The 26,101-nt window shown below is 31.6% G+C and overlaps 1 protein-coding gene across 4 annotated transcripts; it reads right to left on the bottom strand.

The window, feature by feature from the left end:
- Window positions 1-588: 588 nt before the first annotated feature.
- LOC115715135 (uncharacterized) lies at window positions 589-7,649 on the bottom strand. 4 transcript variants are annotated; one of them, XR_004011180.2, is made up of 4 exons: window positions 7,237-7,646; window positions 6,595-6,665; window positions 1,444-1,533; window positions 589-844 (listed from the first exon to the last, which is right to left on the bottom strand). XR_004011180.2 is itself a non-coding variant. In XM_061114259.1 (4 exons), the coding sequence occupies exon 4, from the start codon at window positions 4,467-4,469 to the stop codon at window positions 3,528-3,530; it is 942 nt and encodes a 313-aa protein (XP_060970242.1). In that variant the 5' UTR covers window positions 4,470-5,964; window positions 6,053-6,295; window positions 6,595-6,665; window positions 7,237-7,649; the 3' UTR covers window positions 2,109-3,527. The 4 variants fall into 4 exon arrangements, 3 of the variants coding, with proteins under 3 accessions (XP_060970242.1, XP_060970241.1, XP_060970243.1); XM_061114259.1 differs by lacking the exons at window positions 589-844; window positions 1,444-1,533 and adding exons at window positions 2,109-5,964; window positions 6,053-6,295 and having other exon boundaries at window positions 7,237-7,649; XM_061114258.1 differs by lacking the exons at window positions 589-844; window positions 1,444-1,533 and adding an exon at window positions 2,109-6,295 and having other exon boundaries at window positions 7,237-7,649.
- Between the last annotated feature and the right edge of the window lie 18,452 nt (window positions 7,650-26,101).

Below are 26,101 nucleotides of genomic sequence, written 5' to 3' on the forward strand. Positions count from 1 at the left end.
TATTATTGTATCCAAAAAAAATTGCGGCACCAGTATTAAAAATATATCAAAGCCCTAATTTTCAAAATCCCCATTTTCATAAATCAAATCATCAGATCTTCAATTAATTTAACAAAGGTGGCTCTGATACCACTTGTTAGAGTTTATAAAACACTTAAGAAATATATAAATCACAGATCTGAACATATTCCTAAAAGTGCTTTAATATAGAAAACCATAAATCATAAATTTATAGAACCTTTGCTAAATTAAAGAAGAAGATGATAAAAGATGAGCGGAAGTACTAACCTGAAGCCATTGTTGGAGATTGCAGAGAAAGTTTTGATCTTCCAAGAATACACTATTTTCTAAAGTATTTTCTCTGATGGGGAAGGAGAGAATACAGAAACCTAGTGTTTCTTGGGGACCACTACCTATTTATAGAGTCATTTTAGAATAACTCTTGGGTATTTATAATTTGGCCCCTCAACAAATTATAAATTAACTTATGGTATCTACACATTATTTCCATGACAATTTAATACCCTTTTGATACCCATAACATAATTGGTCACTTAATTTTGTATCACACTTTATAATAGCATATACATTATATTTTGTGTACTTGCTGCTAAATTCTTGTTTTGCATATGCATTCATGTCATAAAAAAATTCTAATATCAATCTTTTTCTCCAAATTATGGAAACACTGAAACATATGAGATAAAACAAAATATATATACATCTTTGCTCAAAATGCCTCAAATGTGTATACATCTTTTGGACTGTTAGCTGAAGAAGTCCTGAGATTACTCCTTTGAAATTGGTTACCTTAATCTGCAACTGTTACTTTGACACATTATTGCTGTAAAGATTAGGAGTAAAATTAGAAATATGGGAAAAAAGTATTTGATAAATTAGATAAACTCCTTTAATAACTATCTATTGGACTAATTAGGGGGCATGGTATTATAGTATAGAAGCCACACCAAAATGATTAGTAAAACAGAGATATGTGTGATTATAGTGAAATATAATATAATTATTTTTATTTGTGTTAAGAGTAAACTCAAATATATATATGAACAAAAATAATATATAAAACTTTCTAGAGAAGAAAAAATGTTCACTTAATTCAGCTTTAAAGCATAAAATGATTTGTGCTTTAGCTAATAAAGTTAAACTAAGTTGCAACAATAATAATTGCATAAATGATTCTAAAATCAAAAAAAAAAAAAGGAGGGATAGAGATGAACATGGTGAAAACTAAATAGAAATAATTTAGTTGTCAATCAAAAAATATATTAGCCTTTCAATCCCACGAGGCCTTAATGATACCATGTTTGAATTGAAATTGTACAAAAAAAAGTTAAAGCAACCACAAATTTTCTTATTTTGGTTATGATTATGTATACAACTGGAATATTTTGTTTATAAAATACTTCAGTCTCTAATAGAAAATACCTGCAAATTGAGGACTTAAGCATGTCTGATAATGTCATTGAGAATTGATGTTGAATGGAGAGACAAGGTATACACCATTTCGAATTCATTCTGCATTTTCCAATAAATTTATGAGACAGCCTATTAATAATATTTAATAATAATATTGGGGTATGACATGCAGTAAGAATAGTGGTTTATAAAATGTTCTACCTTATTTTAGCATTTGATGAATAAAAAAATCATAGCATTCTATAAAAAACATACTTGAAGAAGAACATCTATTTTTTCCTATTCATTTTGTTTCTACTTGGTTAAGCTTAATAAATCGCGATAAACAATATTTTTAGTGTGTTCATAGTCAGAATTGTCATTAAAATCAGGTCTTACAAGAATTTTTACAAACTTAGCTGATGTAGTTCTTGATAAAGCAACATAAAGTTGACCATGAGAAAAGATAGGCTCGGGCAAATATATTTTGACAAAATCTAATGTTTCTCCTTGAGATTTATCAATTGTCATTGGAAAACATAAACGAATTGGAAATTGAGTTCTTTTGAATGGAAATCCATTGCATTCACCTTCGATAGGAGTAAACGGGATTCTGGGCAAAAACACACTCTTCCCTTTGTTGCTTCCACTAATAATTTCAGCATCAATTAAGTTTGGAGTAAACCTACAACAAATTAATCGTGTACCATTACATAGACCTTCAGATAGATTAATGTTACGAAGAAGTATAATAGGACAATTAATCTTTAATACCAATTGGTGTGGAAGAAATCCACTTAGTACTAAGCTATTATAGAAATCTTCTTCAAATACATGATCATTTATATCAACTTTTTCATCAAAACTATAATATGTAGCAACATCACCATGGAATTTATTTATAAGCATATTATTTATTTCATCAACATTATCATTTTTAGGTATTAATATGACACGACCAATCATTTCACTAATATTTTGATAATATTGGGGTAAGCTTGGAAACACAATATCTATCAAGTTCTCTAATGCCTTGTCTTCTTCATATGGAATAATCATAGAAGATGAAATTTGTATTTTATCATTCTTATCAGTTGGTTCTAATCCTTCTCCAATGTGTATCAAAAATTTACAAAACTCTGGATCAGATTTAGCTCTTATATTGTTAGTTAATATAATCTTATGAAATGAGGGCTATAGATAAGACATAGCATGACTTGCATCTATAATTTCCTCTTTTTCTCCCCTTTGAATAACTGGTAAGACTTGTCTAAAATCTCCTCCCAAAACTACAACTATTCCTCCAAATGGTTCTTTTTTCTCATTTATATCTTGTAACATTCGATCTAAAGCTTCAATTGCTCGTCGATGAGACATAGGTCCTTCATTCGAAATTATCAAATTCGTATGTTGAAGCAACTTTCCTAAGCTTGATTGTTTACTAACATTGCATGTGACATCTTTATCTATATTAAGAGGAATTTTAAACCTTGAATGTGTTGTCCGCCCACCGGTTAATACAGATGCAGCTACACCAGATGATGCTGTTGCCAGCCCTATCAAACCTTTTGACCTAACAGTAGCTAGAATACATTTATATAAATGTGTTTTTCCTATTCCTCCAGGTCCATCTACAAAAAATATTCCTGCTTCTTTAGCATAAATTTTATTGATGATTATATCATATGCATGCTTTTGTTCTAAGGTAAGTAATGATATAGACAACAAGTCTGCATCTGAAACTACTATATGCAATTAATCATTAATTTCTTTCATAATGCTTCCATTTTCATTAACAACAATTTGATGATCGACTAATTGATATTCGTTAATATCACTACCCATCGATTCTAGAACTAATCGTATATGTTTTAATACTTTTACTCTAACATCAGCGACAAAAAGTTTTTGATTTGTGTAATCTTCTGACGTAACATTTTCAAACTTCTGAAACAACAACCTAGGATTAGATGGTTTACAAAATATCAAAATAGTAGCAAATAGTCAACGAAAAATATAAGGCATTTGATACATGCTAGCTTCTTCTAAACATTCTTGTAGTGTGCTGTCAGATTGCAATAACCCATGCAAAAAAGCAGACTCCCTATAAGTTGTCACCACACAACACCATGCACAGTTTTAAGATCAAGAAATGAAGTTGGGCCTTTAATATGGTTCAACAATAATCTTAGATAATACCTTTCACCTTCAGTTGGATAAGCAGATATAACTTTACCAATGACATTTCCTTTTTTCCTAGTTACCCATAACCTATATTGTTGGATCCAAACAAAAAATTGTGGAAAATCTTTATAAAGCAATGTACGAGCAATTTCATTAGTTTTATTCATTCTAAAATATTCTGTTAACATAGATTTAGAATATAAATCATATTTTGCTATGTTAGAGAGTTTATCAAAGTTTTTGAAACTAACTAATTGTTTATTCTCAAGATAAAATTGTAGCGAATAAACAACAGGATGCATTTCATTTAAATAAAATCGATAAATTCTCCAAGCTGCTTTAGGAGGAGAAACCCATCTTGCACATTGGAAATTATCAATTTCATTAATTGTACTTGTGTCATCTTGTAAAGTTACATTAAAAGCAACACGATCATGGCCCTTGTAAATATATTTGTACAAATATTTGATTGCTTTTATAGTTGAGCATATTTTGACATTTAAATGACAATCAAATTTCGCAAGCAAATAAGAATTATATGGAACAACCCATCGATTATCTAAAATAACTTTTCTTATACTAATTGTATCTCCATTATCACGACGTTTATAATTAGCATAAGAGTTTTGGCCAAGGCTAATCATTGAGTAGAACGATTTGGGATAATGGTTTCTACAATTTCCTTTCGTAGTCATACAAATATTTTTTGGATTTAAACGACCACATGGACCGTGTATCATATGTTGGAGAACCATTCTATATAAATGAGGATTTTCAAGCTTATTTGAAATTTCAGCAGAAACAATTTTGTCATAACTTTCAAGTGGATATATTTTTGCACTGGGTTTCAAAATTAGTAAAAAAATGAACATGCGAAAGTCCTATTTTTTAAAACTCTATTACATACACAGAAGCAGCTATAGGTCCAAATATTTGTTTTTTCAATAACTTTGATTTTTATTCTTCTAATTTTGCTCTAAATACTCTTGCAACCAAATCTGGACGATTTTGAGCTTCATCATTTTCTTGTAATTCTTTTTTTATTTATAACCAGCTCGGATTGCATGTCATAGTCAAGGATATATCTGGTTTTCCAAATCGTTGTACTAATGCCATTGCATCCATATATCTTTTTCTCATGTCTCTAGGACCTCCAATAAATGATGATGGCAAAACAGTTCTATGTCTAACTTTAGATCCTTGATTCTCACCCATCTCTAAGCTATCAATGATTCCCTGATATAGGTCAGCTCTTATATCATCTTGCTTTAAACGAAAATAGTCTAGCTAAATGTTTTAAGCTTAACATACATATCAACAATATATTGTTGCAAAAGTCGGCCTGCTCGTAAGATCATTATTTTTTCTCCATCTCTAATTTGTAATTTGTAACAATAATATTTTCTACAACAAACTTCATCTTTTTTTTGCTTTCTAACAAATTCTTTTTGTAATAAATCAGTGGGTGACCCTATAACCGATAAAGCAACTGATTCATCATACTTTGTTTGAGGTTGGGATTTCGAGCTATGATTAATCTTTTTTATTCCTCGACACCATCCACTTTCTCCATATGGGAACAATAAAGGATATTGTAGTGGATCATAGCAGCCATAATAATAGTCTACCTTATGTGAGAATCCTGCCTCAGTGGTAACAGTAATATCTCGCCATCTATGTTCTCCTAATGACTCATCATTCACCCATACAGTAGCAACTTGTGACACTGAAAGATTATTGTACACTCTTTGATCTAGATCAACATCTAATCTTATTCTAATCTTATAATTCTCTAAATTAGGAAAATCCCTTAAGCTTCTAAAGAATTTAGTATAAGGATTAACTTTCAATATGTGAACAAGTTTAGTTAAGATAGAGAAGTTAAATTTGGTTGAAGAGTGCAATCGATATTCTAACTCTTGTTCAGTGTCATAAAAAAAAGTTGAAGATGAGAAAGTTGTTTTTCAAATGGTAATAACTCATTTATGAAATGGTAAATTTGTCCTTGTACGCGAAATGTATAAACACCTTTATTATTTTTGCAAAGGTTTTTATCATATTTAATACCACATGATGTAAATGCAAAAGTATTATTGTAAGTGCGTGCATATTTTTGAAACTCTTTTTCTTCATCAGTTGGTAAAGTAAGAAGATTGTACAATTCATCACAGACATTATTAGACAATAGAGAAATAGTTCCATCTGCACAACAAAAACCTTTTGGCTCATAATTAAATTTCTTTGCAAAACAATATTTACAAATAGATTCAGATTTCAATATATCAGGTTTATCAACAATATTTTGTAAAGTAGAAACATGATGGTTTCTTTTCAAAACATATGAATGGGTATTTGTTGATGTTGAACCTATAAAAAGTTTAAATATTAATAACTTTTACAAAATTAAGTTAATTTATGGTTAAAGAAAATCAACATAACAAAAAACTATTCTCACCAACTTCAAAAGTTGTTGGGTAATTGGTATGTCTCCTTCTCTTAATCATTTGACATTGAGGATTGGTGGGAGAAACACACACTTCCTTAGGGTGTTGTAGTTGTGTTGGATTTTTGCCTTGATGTTTCTTTAATGCATAGACATCCCTTTTTCTTTTTCTAATTTCCTCTTTTTTGTCTTCAGTTAAGTTGCTATACCAACTTCTCTTTTTTATTTTATCACCCATCTTATAAATAATACCTCCTAAATAAAATAACATACAGTGTAAGAATAATAAAATTATATATAAAAAAACAAACATCTCAATATGTAGAGCAATATCTGGATGCCCAAATAATTATATATCAGAAATTTTAAAAGAAAACCACAAAACTTTTAAAATAGTGTTAATTATCAAATAAATAGAAAATGCATATCCCATCTTCAAGAATAGAAGTGATTCATTTTGTTTCTATACGTAATTCATTACATTACATAAAGTAAAAAGCAGATCAAAATAGTTTGTATTAATATCCATTTCTCTAAAAGGCAAGAAAATTTACCCATTTACACTTTAGGATTTGCTATAAAACTCTGAGTTTTGAAGCTTCAGAACCAAAATGAAGATATAAATCTGAAAATTAATACAATCATGCTATAAGCTATCCACAGAAAAAGATGAAAAAAAAAGGCCCAAAAGTAAAGTAAACTATTACAACAAATCAGTGAGAGATATGTCTCCATTTAAAATGTCCTAAATCTAAATTAATGAGTGAGAAGAAGAAAAAAAAAAGAAGAAGAACCAAACCTTGATTTGATTTTAGATCTGAAAATTAATATAATCATGCTATAAGCTCTTCCCAAAAAAAAAAAAAAAAAAAGATGAAAAGAAAAAAGCCCCAAAAGTAAAATAAACTATTACAACAAATCAGTGAGAGATAGGTCTCCATTTAAAATGTCTTAAATCTAAACTAATGAGTAAGAAGAAAAAAAAAAAAAAAATGAGGAACCAAACCTTGATTTGATTTTAGAAGTAGCTGAGGACAATATATTAAACTCAAATCTAAACTAATCAGTGAGAGAAGAAGAAGAAAGAAAAAAAAAATTAAACCTTGATTTGATTTTAGTACTAGCTCGGGACAATATTGAGCCAAAATCTAAACTAAAAAGTGAGAAGAAGAAGAACAAAAAATAAAGAACCAAACCTTGATGATTTTAGTAGTGGCTGACAAGAGAGAGGAGAGCATCAAACAAACTATGAGATATTAGACTATGAGATAGGATAAACATGACAATGAGCTTTTAGTAAAAATAAAATGATATAATTGAAATTTTAAAAAGGATATAATTAGAATTTTAATAAAAGGTTATACGATTTTCTTAGAAGGGCATATCCGCTCTTAGTAAAATGTATAGATATCAGCCAAACATATAACTCAACAATAGATTTATTTAGCTTAATTAAAACCATATAAGACAAAACAAAAATTGGCAAAATGATCATTTTGCCCCTTCAACACTAAAAACCACTAAAAGTCACTAAGGGGGTATTTTGGGAAATTATAAAATCTCAACTATTCCTGACATTTCCAATGTCTAATTATACTGCCCCGCTATACTAAAAAAATCTAAGATATGATTCTAATAGCCAAACACTGTGTTCCAATGTTGCCGAGCACTGAATATGCAAAATTATGAAATTTGTATATGTGATATAAAAATGCATTCTGAATTCAAATTAATAATTCAATACTAATAATCAAATTTCATAATTAAACCCTAATTATCTGCTAATTTCCAAATTAAAGCTAAGCGGTCTTTACATATGTCCTTCCAGGGCATTTGTTAAAGTAAGATTGGGTTGGATGTATGGAGTATGCATCGGAAGGGACTGATATTGAACTTGGATTAGATATGATAAATTTACTGTAACATCTATTCAATTCAATATCACCTAGTTGATCCTAGATCAAATGATCGTAATCCTGATATGGTTAGGTTCGATCTCAAGAGTGTTATTTGTGTTCTTTCATTTGTTAGCTGAGCCTAGCTTTTGGTCTGGGTGATACGCACATTTTTGGAACATGATAGTACAATTGAGTGAAAGCGCTAATCATAGATACGGAATCTATAGCTTCTATCCAGACATAGAAGTGAGACGATGATTTCCTTCGAGCTTGGCTAAATAGAGATAAATGATGGAGCGCTCATTTTAGTGATTATATTAGTTCACTGAAATATTATGTATAGGTGGCTAAGTGTTTTAAAGATAAAATACATTGAAAGGGTGTAACGGTAATTTTGTCCCTATGCAGTGTAAATCATCTATAGAGGATCATTAATTATTAGGATTATAATAATGGATAATTAATAGCGTATCTATATCGTGGAGCATATAGAGCGTTCTATGTAATTGAGAGTGCGATTCCAAATTCTATAGTGGTTCAACGAGGAATTAATAAGTTAGAGAATTTACTTGGTAAATTCTGGATTTGCTTATTGGGAGCTCGGTTATATAGGCCCATGGTCCCCATACTAAGACAAACTGCTTGTAAGACTCAGTTAATTGATTTTAGTTTATCAATTTTAATTCTAAAATTAGACTATGTCTAGTTTGTAAATTTTCACTATGTTATGGCTTAATTGTGAAGAAATAGGATTTTAGGGTTAATTTATTAATTAAGAGACTTTGTGGAGTCTAAATAATAAATATTATAAATGACAATTTTATTTAATAATTATTTTAATTATTAAATAAATAGTTTTGGCATTTATAGGGTTAGAATTGCAAAAAGTGGTATTTGTGAAAAATAGACAAATGGTTGAGAAAAATGGCAAAAATCTAACTAGTGTTGGGCCCACATAATGGCCGGTCACTTAAGGGAATTTTTGCTCCATTTTTATCATTTTTTTATTCCAAATAAATCAGCCCTAACCCTAGGTGAAATTAGTATAAAAGGAAAGCTATAGTCTCATTATCCAACTAATGCCTCTAAAGCTAAAAACCTAGTCTTCTCTCTACGTTTATGAGACTTCTTCCTTTCTTCTCTAAATTTCGAATTCTATAGTGTTCTTCACAAAAATAAAATTCAACCATTAGGGATTGAGTGCATGCCCACACATAACAAGTGAGTCATCAATCATAGTATGTAAGACTGTGAAGAATTCATACAACTGAAGGAGAATCGGGCTCAGATCTTGGTGATACTCTGCAACAAAAAGGATACAAGGGTTAGAGATCTGAGCGGAAGGAGTCATTTAATTCCGCTGCAACCAATGTAAAGTTTCTCATACCTTTTATGTGTTTATTTTCATTGTTTTAGAAATTCATATTAGGATGTTAAAAACATACTTGTTAGTAAATCTAGATCCTGGTAAAACATATTCCAACAGGAACATGATGCTCTCATCTCATCCAACTCTTTCAACCTGCCAAAATCTAGTTTCTAACTCTGTCAGACAACTAGTAGATGAGAGACACCTTATATAGTGATTTTATGCCTCCTTCATTGTTCTTCATATTCAAACCCTTAGTGAAAGAGTGTCATGCCCACACATGGCAAGTCAAGTACTCAATCATAGTGAGTAAGACAGTGGTAACAAAACCCGGAGGAGAGAAAGAGATCCAGGCTCAAATCTTGATAATACTCTGCGACAGAAAAGAACAAGGGTTAGAGATCTGAGCGAAAGGAGTCATTATATTCCGCTGCAATCAATGTTAGATTTTCTAAACTCTTATGTGTTTATTTCATTGTTTTAGAGATATTCATATTTAGGATGTTAATTCAACATACTTGTTAGTAAATCTAGATCCTGGTAAAATATTCTCAACACTATTAACCTCGAATAATAATCAAAGGGTAGGCATTAGAAGACTTCATTGCTAAATGCACTGGCCTCAAAGAAGATAATCCCATGATCTGTGAAGACCAGGTCCACACGCATGAGACAATAGCTCAGAAGGACACTTGACCTTCCTAAAAACTATATGAAGTTGGATCCTCCAATGAGCATGATTCTAGTGCTGGACTCATCTTAGTTACTCCAAAGGGATTTCGAACTCATAGTGCATTTTGGTTCGAGTTCACTGCAACAAACAACGAAACTGAGTATGAGGCACTTTTTGTAGGACAACGAAGTGAGATATTCTTAGCCTTGGAACCAATCAAGGCATTTCCATGTGAAAGAAGCTAGGAGCCCTACCCACGCAGCTACTTAACCAAATCTAAACCCGAGTTCCAAACACCATTCTCAATCTCATCCAGAGATATATCAATTGGAGATCTCTTATTAGCACCAACAACACCAAACTTCTCCCTACTAGAGTCTTGGGCAGGGAGATCGACATTAATAAGTCTACTCCTCTTTCTAACTTTATTCTTTAAAGCAATAGAAGCATCAAGGATACCCTAAACAACTTCCTTGACTGGAGGTTAAAATTCCTTCGGCACCAGAATTTTCACTTTGAGTTTAAACAAGATTCCATAGCAGCCAAGAGGAACATGTTGTTTGCAAAGAAAAAAGACAAGTGGTTAGTATATCATAAGAAAAGCAAAACAACAAAGTTTAAACTTCACAGCATGGAGCATCAACCACCTGTTGATTCCCTATCCTTCTTCAGAGCAGTTTGATTGGAGGTAACTTCTCCATCACCCTAGTCTAAGAACACAGATATTCTCCTCAAATACTCTGTGTCATTTTGAACTGAGGTCACATCTTCTGACATTGTCTGAGACAAGATGACAATTGTACTTTGAGCATCCTCATCATCCTGCTCGAGTAGCATTGTCCAGGATTCATCTGAGAAGCTAATGCTAGCATACACTCGCTGGAAAGACTTTATCAGCCCAATCTTTTGAAGATTCTCAGTATTGAATAGAGTTCTCTCATATCTCTACCATGCATCAATATAAATCAGCATAGCATTAGCCCTCCTCTTCATGTCAATTAGAGGAGCATGTCTTCTAAAAGGGGCCACCTTTTAAAAAGTTATGCGTCTCGATGGAAGAATTGGGGTGTAGAAATATTACTGGTGGTAAAGGCCGTAGTTACTTTTGGTAATATTTATATGTATGGGCTCAACAAATGGAAGTGATAGAAACATTCTTCTTTTCAAGTTGGACTTCTTTTTAAGTCACAAAAAAAGTTGATTTCATGAGGAGTTTTAATAGGCCAATTTTTCAGGCGGTAAAAGATGAAGAAGGTGGCAATTCGAGCTTTCGGGAGAAAGTATTTCAAGTCTTGCTTCAGGTGGAAGCAAGCACTCTTCAAGCATATCGAATGGAGTTCAAACACTTGAAGTTTTAGCAAGATTCATTTGAGAAGGTAGAATACATCAAGCTTGCGAAATATAATAAGAGGGGTTCTATTTATGCATAAGTCAATTACTTTGTATTTTTTAGATCTATCTAATGAATTTTATCTCTGGACGTGGCTCCGTGGAATACTAACAATCTGCCAGAATTGTTGATTCCATATATGAAAACATTGTGTATTTTTATTTTTTCTGCACTTTTATTCTTTGCTGGTTTTTTATTCTACAGTTACAAAATTATATTTTGTAGTTATAGAATAACTGTTTTAGTACCATACTTAATGTTCTGTATTTAATTAAAAAATAAATTGGTAATATTAAAATATAGAATTTCAAAAAATAAGTAATAAAAGATTAATGAGTATTAATCATCTTATTTATTGTAAAATAAATAGTAAAGTTATTTAATACAAAACTGATAAAATAATTTTGGGCTTTAAAATATAGTTCACAGGTGTGGGACTATGGCCCACACGTGTAGGGTGACATATAAAAGCTCATCGTATTTGTTTTGATTATTTTATTAAATAAGATTAATAAAAATAAATAAATAATTTATCTATTAATTATCAAATTAAATATTTTGTTGGATAAAATATTTATAATTAGGAGGACTAATTAAATAAAGGTATAACTGAATATGATTATTTAGTTACAGATATTTTTATGGTTTAAATTATAAATAAAGAATAATACATCTTTATGTTAAATGGATTACTTTATAAATTTTTAGTTATATTTATATATATGTGATATATATGTATAATATATTTATATATACATCACATTGTATATGATATAATATATAGTTGAGAAAAAAGAAATTGAGTGACACAATTCTATCAACCCTAGTTCAAGCCCCCACTTTCACTCTCTCTCTTTCTCCAATCTCATGCCTCTCTTTCTCTAGGGATTGGTTCGCTTAATCTCTCAATCTCATAACACAGTATCTTATGAGTTGAGTACACATTGTGTTAGAAAATGCATCCCATGTATTAATCTTATAAGCCCACTCTTATCTTGAGTGTTAAGCATTGATCTAGAAAGCTATGGTGTAAAGTCTTCATCGAGTTCATATTGTTATTCGATTGGATGATCGTTAAAATATAAAAAAAAAAAAAATTGAGGATCCCTTGATAGGCATCAAGAGGTAAATGTTATAATTATGTTGAGATCTTGGGATTACGGTTCAGATCAGTTTTATGTAAAACCTTTTTTTATAAAACCCGCTTCCGCTTTCTACTTTGATTTTGACCATAAAAATCATGATCACCTCCTCTTTGTGCGCGTTCAAATTGTCCTCGAGGTCAACCGTGGAAGCGCTTCCTTCCAGATTAAGATCCTCAAAATCTTCTTTTGGTTAACTGAAGCACTAGGGCGATCTTACCTTCCTTAGGCGTTAAGTCTCAGTTCCTGTACATGGGTCTTATTGCCTTGCGAGAGCCTCCTTTACAAATTGGTTTGGAGACCTTTCCCTTGGGTTTGGTTAACCTTTTAAGGGTTAGAAAGTAATCATTTTCTATCCACCCACAGGGGCACTCGTGTAGGCCTCGACGAATTGGTTTTCTTTTAGGGATCATCAGCTATGGCTTTCCCTTTCTCAATTGCTAGTATTGACAATCCAGCTACTTGATGATCAAACTTTCTCATAGCCATTGGCAGATTGATGTTAATTTGAACTCCAGTGGCTAAGAAGGAACCTCTAGGTTGAGCCCTCTTGATGCAATCAGGGTTTGCAACTGAATGACTATTTCTTGTATTTAGTGAGTAACCTCTTCTTGCACTGCCATCCTAGCCTCTTGGTCTAAGACTAGTTGCTTTTAGTGTGTTACTTCTGGGTCCCTAGCCTCTTGGTCTAAGACTGGTTACTTTTAGTGTGTTACTTCTGGGAACTCAGAGAGATCCTCCATGTTTTCTAAGTCGTACTCTTCCTCCTCTTCATCATCATAATCAACTTCTTCATTTTCATAATATCCGCCTTGATTGTCTTATTTGCCAGGATTTTCTTGATGAAGTTCTTCAGGCTAGTTGACATTTTTGAGAGGGTCATCAACCACCACTGATGCCTCCTCTCCTCTCACAGTCATCTCCGGAGCATTGGTCGAAAGAGGAGGGCTTGGGGCGTCGTCAATGGGGTTTTAAGCGACATTCCAAGTATTTGGCTTGGTGGTCGCGTAATCATATTTCTTGTGGCAACCATTATTATAGATGACAAACAACGGTGAGAATATTTCTTCAGCTCTCAATGAATGTGCCAAAATGTAAACTGACATTTTCAAAAACTAAGCTTTTAGAAAATAAAGCTAAATAAGAAATACATAAAAATATGAAGAGCACGAGTAATTTTACGTGGTTCAAGCGTAAATGAGCCTTAGTCCATGAGGAAGTTTGATAAGCTTTTAGCTATGGAGTTTTTTACAGTTCGAATGTGTATGTTTTAGTTTATGAACCTTTTGCATGGAGGAGATAATCCCATATTTATGACAACCGTGGTTATTGGTGTTGGATATAATTTACCAGGATCTAGATTTACTAACAAGTATGTTTCATTAACATCCTAATATGAATTCTAAAACAATGAAATAAACACATATAAAGTTTAGGAAACCTTACATTGGGTGCAGCGGAATATAATGACTCCTTCCGTTCAGATATCTAGCCCTTGATTCCTTTCTGTAGCAGAGCATTATCAATATCTGAACCTGGATCTCTTTCTCTCCTTCCTTTGATGCTGAATCTCCTTCTTGTTGGTTGATTTTCCACAGTCTTACACACTATGATTGAGATACCACTTGATGTGTGTGGGCACTCACTCATTCACTCAAGGATTTTAAAATTTACAGAAGAAAAGAAGAGAGAAGGTGTTTCGGCCAAAGAGAAGAGATAGAGGCTCATTTTTTCATCTGACAAAGTTAAGTGTGAATGAGAGCCATCACTATCTATTTATAGGTAACCACCTAGGTTTAAGTTAGAATTATTTGTCATTAAAATAATGAAAAAAAAATAAATGATAAAAGCCTACAATAGTGGCCAGCCTGGGCTTTGGATAATGGGCCTCACTTATGCAATTTTGCTGTTTTATCATTTCTGCATCTCATTTTCTCAAAACGCCAAGTTTCAAATTCAACCATTTAAATGCCAATTCTAATTATTTAATAACTAAAAATTAATTATTAAATAATATTGTCATTTAATATATTTATTAATTAGACATATAAAGTCTCTTAATTAATAAATAAACCGAGAATCTCTTTTCTTTACAATTTCGCCCTTGCTTAGTGAAAATTCATAAACTAGACATAGTCTAACTTTAGAATTATAATTGATTAATCAAAATCAATTAACTGAGTCTTACAAAAAGTATGGTCTCAACTAGTATGGGGACCATGGGTCTATATATCCGAGTTTCCAATAAGCAGATCAAGAATTTATATCTTAAATTCACTAACTTATTAATTCTTCGTTGAATCCATGCATAGAACTTAGAATTGCACTCTCAGTATATAGAACGCTCTATATGTTCCACGATATAGACACGTCAATAGTTATCCATTGTTATAATCCTAATGTGATCAATGACCCTCTAATAGATGATCTACATTGAAAAGGCACTAAGTTACCGTTACACCTTCAATGTATTTTATCCTTAAAACACTTAGCTCCGTATAAATGATATTTCAGCAAAGTGAAATGAGATCTCCACCATTTATCTCTGTTTAGCCAAGCTCGAAGGATATCATCGTTTCACTTCTAAATCCCTATAGAAGTTATAGATTCCATATTTATGTTAGCTCTCCCACTCAATTATACTATCATGTTCCCAAAATGTACGTATCACCCTGACCCAAAAGTAGGCTTAACTAACAAATCAAAGAACATGTATAATACTCTTGAGATCGAACCTAAACATATCAGGATTAAGATCATTTGATCTAGGATCAACAGGTGATATTGAATTGAATAGATATTACGGTAAATTTTAACAAATCTAATCAAAGTTCAATATCGGTCCCTTCCGATGTATACTCCATACATCCGATGCTGGTAAACTTTGCCAATGTCCTGGAAAGGACATAACAGTTATCCAAGGTGTAAGAATACCTATCGCCGATTATCAGGTCAGTCTAAATCTAGTGAACTGACAAATCAGGGAATAAACTTTCAAACATATAATTAAGATTATATTCCACTGTGTTGACAACACTATAATCATTAACAAATTGATATGTTCTTGACTTAAATAGAATTCATACATTATGTAAATAATCATGAAATAAATCAAGTGAACCATGCAACATTTAATGTTATTTCTGATCTATATTAATAAGTAAATCTGATTATATTGAAATGAGTTTTATTTAGGGCATAAAACCCAACAAACTCCCACTTGCACTAATATAAAACAAAATGTGCGTTTCAAATAATCTCAACACCTTGATTTACAAATCAAGTGTAGTAGTAGTATACTCCTCGTAATAGGATCTGACAGGTTGAATTCATCACAACCTTTTCCCCACCATTACTCTTCCTTAATCACAAAATCCTTGATAATGTGAAATTCCTCTCTATATGTCTACTCTTTTGGGATACTGGATTCTATACATTTGGCAACTACTTTTGGTTAATCAGGAAATTAACACTAGCAGTTAAGACAAGTTGGAACGGTGCCACAATTGTATAGAACTTTCCTTAGACTGAATAAGTACCTTTCCTGCAACTTTAACATTCAGTCCCTCTCTGGTAGACCTGGAGATTTCAGATAGGTTTTTATACTTCTCCAAAATCACTACTCCACCCCCAGAGTAATCACCATCTTATCAGCAGACTTTCTAGCACAAAGGCAAGTCTCGAAATCTGATGTGGTGTAGTCTAAGAGTTTTAAACATACTCTTATTGACTAACATATAGTTCCTCTTCTTAATCTTAAGATTTACTCGATTGTCTTCCAATGTTCTTCTCCTGGTTTAATCTGATACCTACTCATTAATCCCACTCAACAGCAGGTGTCTGGTCTAAGGCATACTAAAGCATATCTGAGACCTCTCACTGTTGAGTTAAGAAATTCTTTCATGGCTTTATCTTTTCTGGAATAGTTGAGACTTTTCCTTAGATAAATAAAATCTATGCATAGAATTCGAGAAGCTTCTATAGATTGCCATTAGAAAGAAAATGCTTCAGCATCTTACTAAAGTAAGTTTCTTGCATTAGAGTAAGTAATTACCAGGTATACCACAAGCCATAGGTTTAGATAAACTCAAACCTATAATACTAGGAACAAGAAGTTTTGTTAAGTCCATTGAATAAACTTATTAACGAAAATTTCCTTTTATGTCCTTGTAAAAGAAAACTTTAGGTTATTCCATGTGAATGGATCAAACCATAGTTCTATTGGCTTTTCTTCTTAGTTTCTTATCTTGACAATCCATTACTTGTTTAAACTTACAATGGATTTTAATCACTAGTGTCTTCCAAGTCATAAGAAGGTGAGTTCTTAGAAACTCTCCCACTACGACAAGGTACCGTGAATTATGTCTAAGAAAACTAAATGGTATGGACCTCTTCGGTTGTGACAAGACAACAGAGGCAGTGGGATCATCATATGGAATAAGATGATAGAACACTTATGGAATCAAGAAAAAATATCTCCTTTATTTGCTACTTTTCAGACTTAGTCATTTTCTTAGAAAAGTAGTAATTTGTTTAAACAAACACTTTCTTATCTATTGACTATGGGATGGTCCACCCCTAATCACTTAGAATAGCTAACAAACATGCAAACCATGGCTAACAGTTCTAGCTTTTCTTAAGATTTCGATTAGGTCATCAATGAATCTAGTAATGATTTACATTAAGTATACAACCATTGCATCATTCTGAAATTGTATTACCATAGAAGGACTTAGGAAACGACTAGTAACTAATCATCAATATGCAAAACGAAATTTCTGGGGAGCTAAGTTTGGATATAATTCAAAAATCAATTTAATGATCTTTGAACTGCATATCTACTAACTATTTCTCCACCCCTATCAGTTCGCAAGATCTTTAACCACTTACCTTAATGGTTTATCACCATTGCTAGAAATTCATGAAATTTCAAACATTTCAAATTTCTTTTGCATAAGGTAAAATCTAGAGTGATCGTTTTAAGAATACAACGAAAAACTCATATCCACCCCTGAATGTACATCCATCTGCGAATAAGATGATTTTACTTTCAGTGGATATAGGCATATTAACTTTTGCAGAGAATGATCTTGTCAATACCACTATGATCAAGATACAAATGCCATATATTAAAAATGTGTGGTTGTGTCTTTTTGATGACTTAGGTTTAGTTACATTAAAGAGTTCTTAGAATAGTGCAAGTGGATCCTGGTCACAGAATACTAAACTCATATTCCATACAGTTTGAATCCATTGATAGAAAGTGGTTATTAAACACTTGTGAAAGTGAAACTGTATTGTATTAAAAAAAATTATTTGGAATCTAAAATTTAAAGTCAAAGACTAAAATTTATACCAAATATACATGAGTAATTCTTTCTTGGACCACCACTACTAATTTAAACTGTAAGTCAGATTTGCCCATACAAGTAGGAGATTTCTAAGATTGAGGACTTATATCATTTTGGAATAGAATTTCGGGATTATAATCATATGCGTCATTTTATTTCTGAAGAGAAAAAATAGAATGACATGAAATGATATATAGACCATTCATCCAATGATATGTTATTGAGCTAATTCGAAATGAATAAGCTAAGAGGAATTAGGATAATTTCGTTTATAAATAAGAATCCAACGATGCTTCGATTAGCGAGAGTCAAAGTAATCTTATTTATACAATCTTCTTGTTTCATATTGTAAAAATACTAGTCTAAGGTGTCATCAATTGATGAATAGCTAGATGTTGCATATACAATATTTATCTTTCGAGATCTAACACTATAATGTATGTCTAATGGTGAAAATCCATTAGGGATTTATCTCATTAGAAAAACAAACCAAGTTAGACCAACAATGAAGATTCGAAATTAAACTACAATTTAATAACAGAAAATAACATGGTTCAATATAAATTCATACACAATTCAGAAATTATTAAACATATAGCAAATAACAAAGACATGTGAAAATACAAAACAGGCACATCTTAAATAATTTTTAAGGTTTCCAACAAACTGATATAGTGTCCCGGTAGGCGAGAGTCAAAGTATCATTTATTGAATAGAGTTGTCAGGTCATCTAAAATGCAAACCATTCTAGCAACCTTTTATTCGATCAAAATAAGAATCCAACGTTGTCCCGGTAGGCGAGAGTCAAGGTTATTCTCATTTTATGAGCTTCCACCATTGTTTCATGTTTTATAAGTTTATCTCTAAGTAGTCATCGTAGGGTAGAGTCTAATAGAGACGAAAACTTACAAAATACTTATCAAATGAGATCTTACGGTGTTAAATGCATTCAACGAATGACCATCCATAAGGGGGATGAAGTCTAACGTCTCGAGGTTATATTGAAAACATTTAACTATTGTAAGACCAACAATGGAGATTGAATAAAGCTCATTATTTTAAAAAGTTGTATTTTCTATGATACTTATCTTAATTAATTTATTTTAAATATATATTTATTTAATTAAAATTACCGATTTAGAATGAAAAATTCTAAATATAAATTTTAATTTAATATTTATAAATTATATTTAGATGAATATGAAAGTAAAATGAATTATTTCCATCTTAGTAATAATTTCCAATAAATATTTAGAAAATTATTCAATTTAAGTTGTTTCAAAATTAATTTAAATTAATTTACAACTCAAATTTAATTTTCTATAAATATATATTGCTTTTCGAAAAATTGAAGTATTTAAGAATACAATTTTCGAAATTGCTTGTTAAAATAAAATAAAAATAAATCCTGGAAAAAATTATTCTAATTTAATGTTGGCCCAAAATTAATTAATAAAATCAATTTACAACAAAAAATATAATTTTCCTATTTAATTAAATATTTAAGAAAAATTTCAAATATTTAAGTATCATGATGAAAATCAACTTAAATATTAATCTTCTATTTAATTAAATACACTAGAAAAATACTTCCAGCAAAACAGTTAATATCTATCTAGACTTTCATTGACTAATTAATTCATTTTCTAATTAAATATATTTTACTTCATTTATTTTAATTAATCATTAAATGAAAAAATCATTGATTTAAGTTGGTCCAAAATTAAAATAAATAATTTACAACTTTAATCTATTTTTCAAATAAAATTCGAAATTTCAGCATTTAAGAAATGCAATATCGAAATTGTGGAAAAAAGATTAATAAAATAAAATAAAATATATTTTAAAAATTATTCAAATTTAAGTTATATGAAATAAGATTTCAAACTTAAAATAATTTTCAATTTTAATTAAATAACATGAAAATAATAATATTTAAGTATCATGATGAAAATCAACTTATATATTTAAATTTTTAATTTAATTAAATGTATTAAATTCAAGAAATAAATAATTAAGTATAGAGAAGACTTAATTATTAATTCTAATTTAATACTACGAAAAAATATACTTAACTTAGATTGTACAAAAATTAATTATTAAACAATTAATTTCACAATCTATGATATTTTCCTAATTAAATATTAGAAAAAAATAACTAGTTCTAGAAATAACTATCTAGAATAATTTCATTTACTAAGTATTTTTCTAAAATTAACTTTAAAATGTTAAATGAAAAATTAAATTTCATATATTTAAAAGTTAATTATGTTGCTAATTCAATTTTAATTAGGTTAGACTAATATAATTAACCTAATACAATTATTTAAATAAGGCAAATGGGCCTTCACAATTGGGGTAGTTCATGTGAGGGGGAGCTGGGTTCAGTATGTCGTACCCACTTCTATTGGCCCCCAACTCTCACACAAGACCCAAAAGAGAGGAATTTAACCTTTAAATAAATAATTGTTATTCATTGAATAAGCCCAAATCTAATTGGGCCTAAATAAATTTACTTATGTCAAAATTTATTTTAGCAACCTAGTCCATTTACTTAGTAAAACTTAAATGGGCTTCCTATATGCATCTAAGCCCAATAGCAAACATATAGGCTCACACAGGTCAAATGATTTGGATGGGCCTTATCATGTTACTAGGTTTACACAGATGAAAGAAATAGCGAAAATTACCTGTTACAAATTATTTATAAGATCTATTGACAATTGGACTATGATTAAAATCAGATCATCGGATATGTCAACAAGTTAATCATAGCAATTTAGATCAAATAAATAATAGGTTTGTAAAAAAAAATTTGAATACATAATAATATAATCAAACAATACAAACAAATAACTGATCTGGAATATCTGGAAAGTAAGATAACATATCTCAATTTTAAAATTTAAAATAAAATTAAATTTTAAAATAAATATCTTAACTAGAATTCAAATTTAGGTTGTTAGAGAATATTCGAAAAAATTCAAAATTCAACAAACTCCTAAATTTCTTAAATTCTAACAAAAAATCAAAAATATCTTACCAATTTTTCAAATATCAAGTTTATTCAAAATTTAAATTTATTTAAAATTTCTAATAAGATAATATAATATAATATCTTGAATTTTAAATTTAGATATTTTATTATATTCTGAGTCTTATAATTTAATAAATTTAAATATTACATAAATAAACTAATTGAAAAATATGATATTTTATATTGTTAGAATATTTTAAAAAAAATAATAAAATAATAAGTTTGAAAATTTTATGGTTTGAAACCCTAAAATATCTATTCAAACTAAACTAACCAATTTTTCAAATCTTCATGTTATTTTTGCCAAAATATAATTTTAATAAAAAAATATCTAATAAGATAAAATGTTAAACCTAACATATTCCTAATTTTATAATTTTAATTAATAAAATATATTTTGAAAATAACAAATTTGAAAAAGATATGATATGGTTAGCAAATTTTGAAATTAGAACAAGATTATTTTTAAAAGATAATATTTTAATATCAAAGTAAGATCATTTAAAATTTAATAAAATAAAAAAAAATAATATCTGATCTTATAATTAAAATAAATAAAATAATCTAAAATTTCAAAAATAACCATAAGGCTCCTTTGTGAGAAATCAAATTTTCAAAATTCAAAGCCTACTAATATCAGAAACTAATTTTAATTAATTAAAAAATTAATAAAAATTAATTTATTCTGACAATTAGATTTTTAATTGAAAATTCAGATTCTACACAAAATTCTACCAAAAATTGACTTTTGTTTCATTGAAAAACGATTTTTGAATCAAAAGTTATGAAGAAAATAAGTTTGAGGCACAGGTGTATGCATTGCATACCCCTGCGCGCGCGGATGCATGATTTTGGCCTAGGAAAGAGGCTGCAAGCAGCCTTATTTGACCCAGTGACGTGGGCGCAAGCTGCCCTTCAGACAGGGGTGCTGTCCGAGCATCCGCGCGCGCGTGTGTGCATTCAAATCCTGATATTTTCGTTCAACTTCAAAAAAAAAATCATAACTAATTCATAAAAAATCCAAATTAGGTTCTGTAAAAGCCTAAATTTATTAATTTTTTGTCTACTTTCCAGAAAAAATAATTCCAGATCGAAATAAAAAGATTTCAGTAACATATATTGCGATTTCTAAATTATCATCAAATAAGCACATAAACCACATGAAACCATCCAAATCAACATATAACATCGTTTTAATTCATATTTCATGAAAGTAAATCATTACCACAGCTCTGAGGCCAGTTGTTGGATATATTTTACCAGGATCTAGATTTACTAACAAGTATGTTTCATTAACATCCTAATATGAATTCTAAAACAATAAAATAAACACATATAAAGTTTAGGAAACCTTACATTGGGTGCAGCGAAATATAATGACTCCTTCTGTTCAGATATCTAGCCCTTGATTCCTTTCTGTAGCAGAGCATTATCAATATCTAAACCTGGATCTCTTTCTCTCCTTCCTTTGATGCTGAATCTCCTTCTTATTGGTTGACTTTCCACAGTCTTACACACTATGATTGAGATACCACTTGATGTGTGTGGGCACTCACTCATTCACTCAAGGATTTCAAAATTTAGAGAAGAAAAGAAGAGAGAATGTAACACCCTTTCTAGCATAGGCGTATTACGTGATTTTTAAACATACTGTGCAGCTCGTTGCTAATCAACGAGGTTTATGGAAAACGTGATTAATTAAAATTTTTGCTTTTTAATTAAACTTATAAATATTTATACAAAATACTCGGGATCCCGATTACAAAACTATTTACAAAAGTTTACTGTCTGTACAAAATACTTGTCGCCTAGCGACTAATTACAAAAAAAAATAGCCTTGCTGTCCCGATGATCGTACGCTCCAGGCCTAACCGCCCCGACATGTACAATCTTCACCGGCTCGCTCTCACGGTCCATCAGCCTTAGCCTTGCCCTTACCTACACATAAACGTAGAACTGTGAGTCGATAGACTCAGTAAGAAAAGCATAATAATAATCATACATAAATCCCGAGTCATGATCAGACGCCCATACCCCTGACCATAACCCTAACTATCGTGTCCAACACGATACCGAGTCTTGAACGTTCATAGGGATGGTACTAATGACAACTAACAGCCTATACTCGGTCGAACTGGTCATACTCCAGCTGCTAGTCATACTCTAGCCTGTACTGATGTGTTACAGTATCAGCCTATACTCGGTCAAACTGGTCATACTCCAGCTTCTAGTGATACTCTAGCCTGTACCAATGTGATACGTCAAATAGTACGGAACCACCAACCTAAGTATTAGCCTATAATCGGCACACTGGTCATACTACAGCTACTAGTCATACTCTAGCCTGTGCCGATGTGATACAGTGTCAGCCTATACTCGGTCGAACTGGTCATACTCCAGCTTCTAGTCATACTCTAGCCTGTACCGATGTGACACAGTCGGATGGTTCGAAGCCAACATACATATCTAATGTAATCTAACAGGCTTCCTAACATGCACGCTAAACATGTAATCTATATATGCATACTGTTATACTAATCTTACCTCAATTCCGAATTCAGGTGTGCCGGTCAACCTGACTGGAACTAACTGCGCGGCGGATTACAGGCTCCTAAACCATAAAAATCACAACACTATAAGTGATACGCTAAATCACTTCCCGGGGACTTAAACTAGAAACTAAAAGTTTCCCTATCGATAAAAAGCATGGCAATACCCCAAATAACATAAAAAACAAGGAAATCTAGGGTTCCTGAAAAATTCTCCAACCGGCAGACCGGTTGCACAACCGGAATTCCAGATGCACAACCGGAATTTCGGTTCCTCGCAGGCAGAACTCAAAAATTCATAACTTCATCAAATCAAATTCAATTAATCTCAAACCTTCCAGACCTATTCTAAATGTCCCCTATAACAATTCTAAAGCAGCAAAACCACCCAGAATTCACAGAATCAAAAAGTGCCATGTGAGCTCCAAGCTTTGAGTTTCAAACTCAAACTTGGCTAAAGCTCACCTACAAGCATCAAACCATAATTAAAACTACCTAAACATGCATACTAAAGCTGCAGAAAACAAAAACAAACTCATGCAATAATCACAGCAACAAAACTCACAATTTCACTTTGAAAACTCAAGCTTTTGCATAGAAAAACCATAACTGTAATCAACCTAACTATCAAGCATCACAAGCAACTTAATTAACCTCAATTTATCATGCTTTAACTTCAGAATTAACATCACAAATCCAGCAGCAAGGACAACTCAAAACTAAGCATGCAACCTACCATTTCTCTTCAAAAATTCAAGAAAACATAAAGGAAAGATGTAGAAAACATACCAACAACTTATGAACACTAAATCTTGCTAAGGAGAGCTTGAATCACCAAGAAAATTGGCTGGTTCTTGCTGCTCCAAGAGGGGTGAATAGAGAGAGGAAAAGAGAGAGAGTTTTCCAATTTTTTCTAATTTTCTAACTTTGATTTTTGAATAAACTAAAAGAATAAATTATTTCCCTTATATCTCAGCCAAAACAAACCAATTAAAGCCACATAAATTCACCATATAAAGTCCACTAAAGGACAAACAATAATGGGGCAAAGTGACCATTTTGCCCCTTCACACTAAAATCACATAAATAACCCTAAAGGGGGGGGGGTATTTTGGGAAATTCTAAATTCCCGGCCAATCCTGACATTCCCAATGTCTAATAAACCGTCCCACACTACTAACATACTAAGTTGTGATTTTACTGAGCCAAACACCGAGTTCCATGTTACCGGGCACCGGAAATGCAAAATTATGAAAACTACTAAATGACATAAAATGCATCTCAGAATTCAATAAAAACAGTATAAATAATTATTTAAATAGCTATAAATAATTTTCATAATTAAACATGATTAACTGTTGATTTCCAAATTAAACTAAGCGGTCTTTACAACTATTCCCCCCTTGAAAGGATTTCGTCCCCGAAATCTAACCTGAATAACTCTGGATATTGAGCTCTCATATCTGACTCTAGTTCCCAGGTGGCTTCCTCCACCTTGCTGTTTCTCCAGAGAACTCTGACCAATGCTATGGTTTTATTCCGAAGGACTTTATCCTTTCTATCCAGGATCTGCACTGGCTGTTCTTCGTAAGACATATCTGGCTGCAGTTCTAGGCTCACATAACTGAGTATATGAGAGGGATCTGAAACGTAATTTCTCAACATCGAGACATGGAATACGTTGTGAACTGCTGATAAAGCTGGAGGAAACGCTAACTAGTATGCCACTTGACCTATCTTCTCGAGAATCTCGAAAGGTCCTGTAAATCTAGGGCATAACTTGCCTCTTTTCCCGAAACGTTTGATCCCCTTCATTCAACACACTCGTAAAAACACATGGTCCCCTACTTGAAACTCAACATCTCTGCGTTTTGGATCTGCGTAACTTTTCTGTCTACTCTGCGAGGCAAGCATTCTAGCTTTTATTTTCTCTATTGCCTCATTGGCCTGCTGCACTGACTCTGGACCTAAGTATTTTCTCTCCCCTGTCTCATCCCAGTGGATGGGAGATCTACACTTCCTACCGTATAACAGTTCATCAGGAGTCATCCCTATCGTACTCTGATAACTGTTGTTGTAAGAAAATTCTATCAACGGTAGATATTTATTCCAAGAGCCTTCGAAATCCATAACACAGGCTCGTAACATGTCCTCCAATATCTGAATTGTCCTTTCCGGTGACCATGCACATGCGAGGATGGAATGCTGTACTAAATTTCAGTTTTGTACCCATTACTCGTTGCAAACTCTGCCAAAACTTGGAGGTGAACTTCGGATCCCTATCCGAAACTATAGACTTCGGTACCCCGTGAAGTCTTACAATCTCTCTAACATACAATTCTGCCAATTGATCCACTGTATATGTTGTTCTAACAGGTAGAAAATGAGCAAATTTCGTGAATCGATCCACCACTACCCAGATGCAATCAAACAAACCCGCGGTTCTAGGTAACCCGACCACGAAATCCATCGTGATATCTTCCCACTTCCATTCAGGTAGGGTTAAAGGCTATAACAACCCTGCTGGTCTCTGATGTTCAGCCTTAATCTGCTGTCAAGTGAGGCATCTCGATATGAATTCTACCAAATTCTTCTTCATACCGCTCCACCAGAAGTATGGTTTAAGATCTTGGTACATCTTAGTGGTGCCAG

Source organism: Cannabis sativa, chromosome 4 (genome assembly GCF_029168945.1).
Source record: "Cannabis sativa cultivar Pink pepper isolate KNU-18-1 chromosome 4, ASM2916894v1, whole genome shotgun sequence".
In the NCBI taxonomy this organism is placed as follows: domain Eukaryota; kingdom Viridiplantae; phylum Streptophyta; class Magnoliopsida; order Rosales; family Cannabaceae; genus Cannabis; species Cannabis sativa.

Bases quoted from the DNA above. Each gene is read 5' to 3' on its own strand.
- LOC115715135 (XM_061114260.1), bottom strand. From the start codon at position 4,469: ATGTTCATTTTTTTACTAATTTTGAAACCCAGTGCAAAAATATATCCA.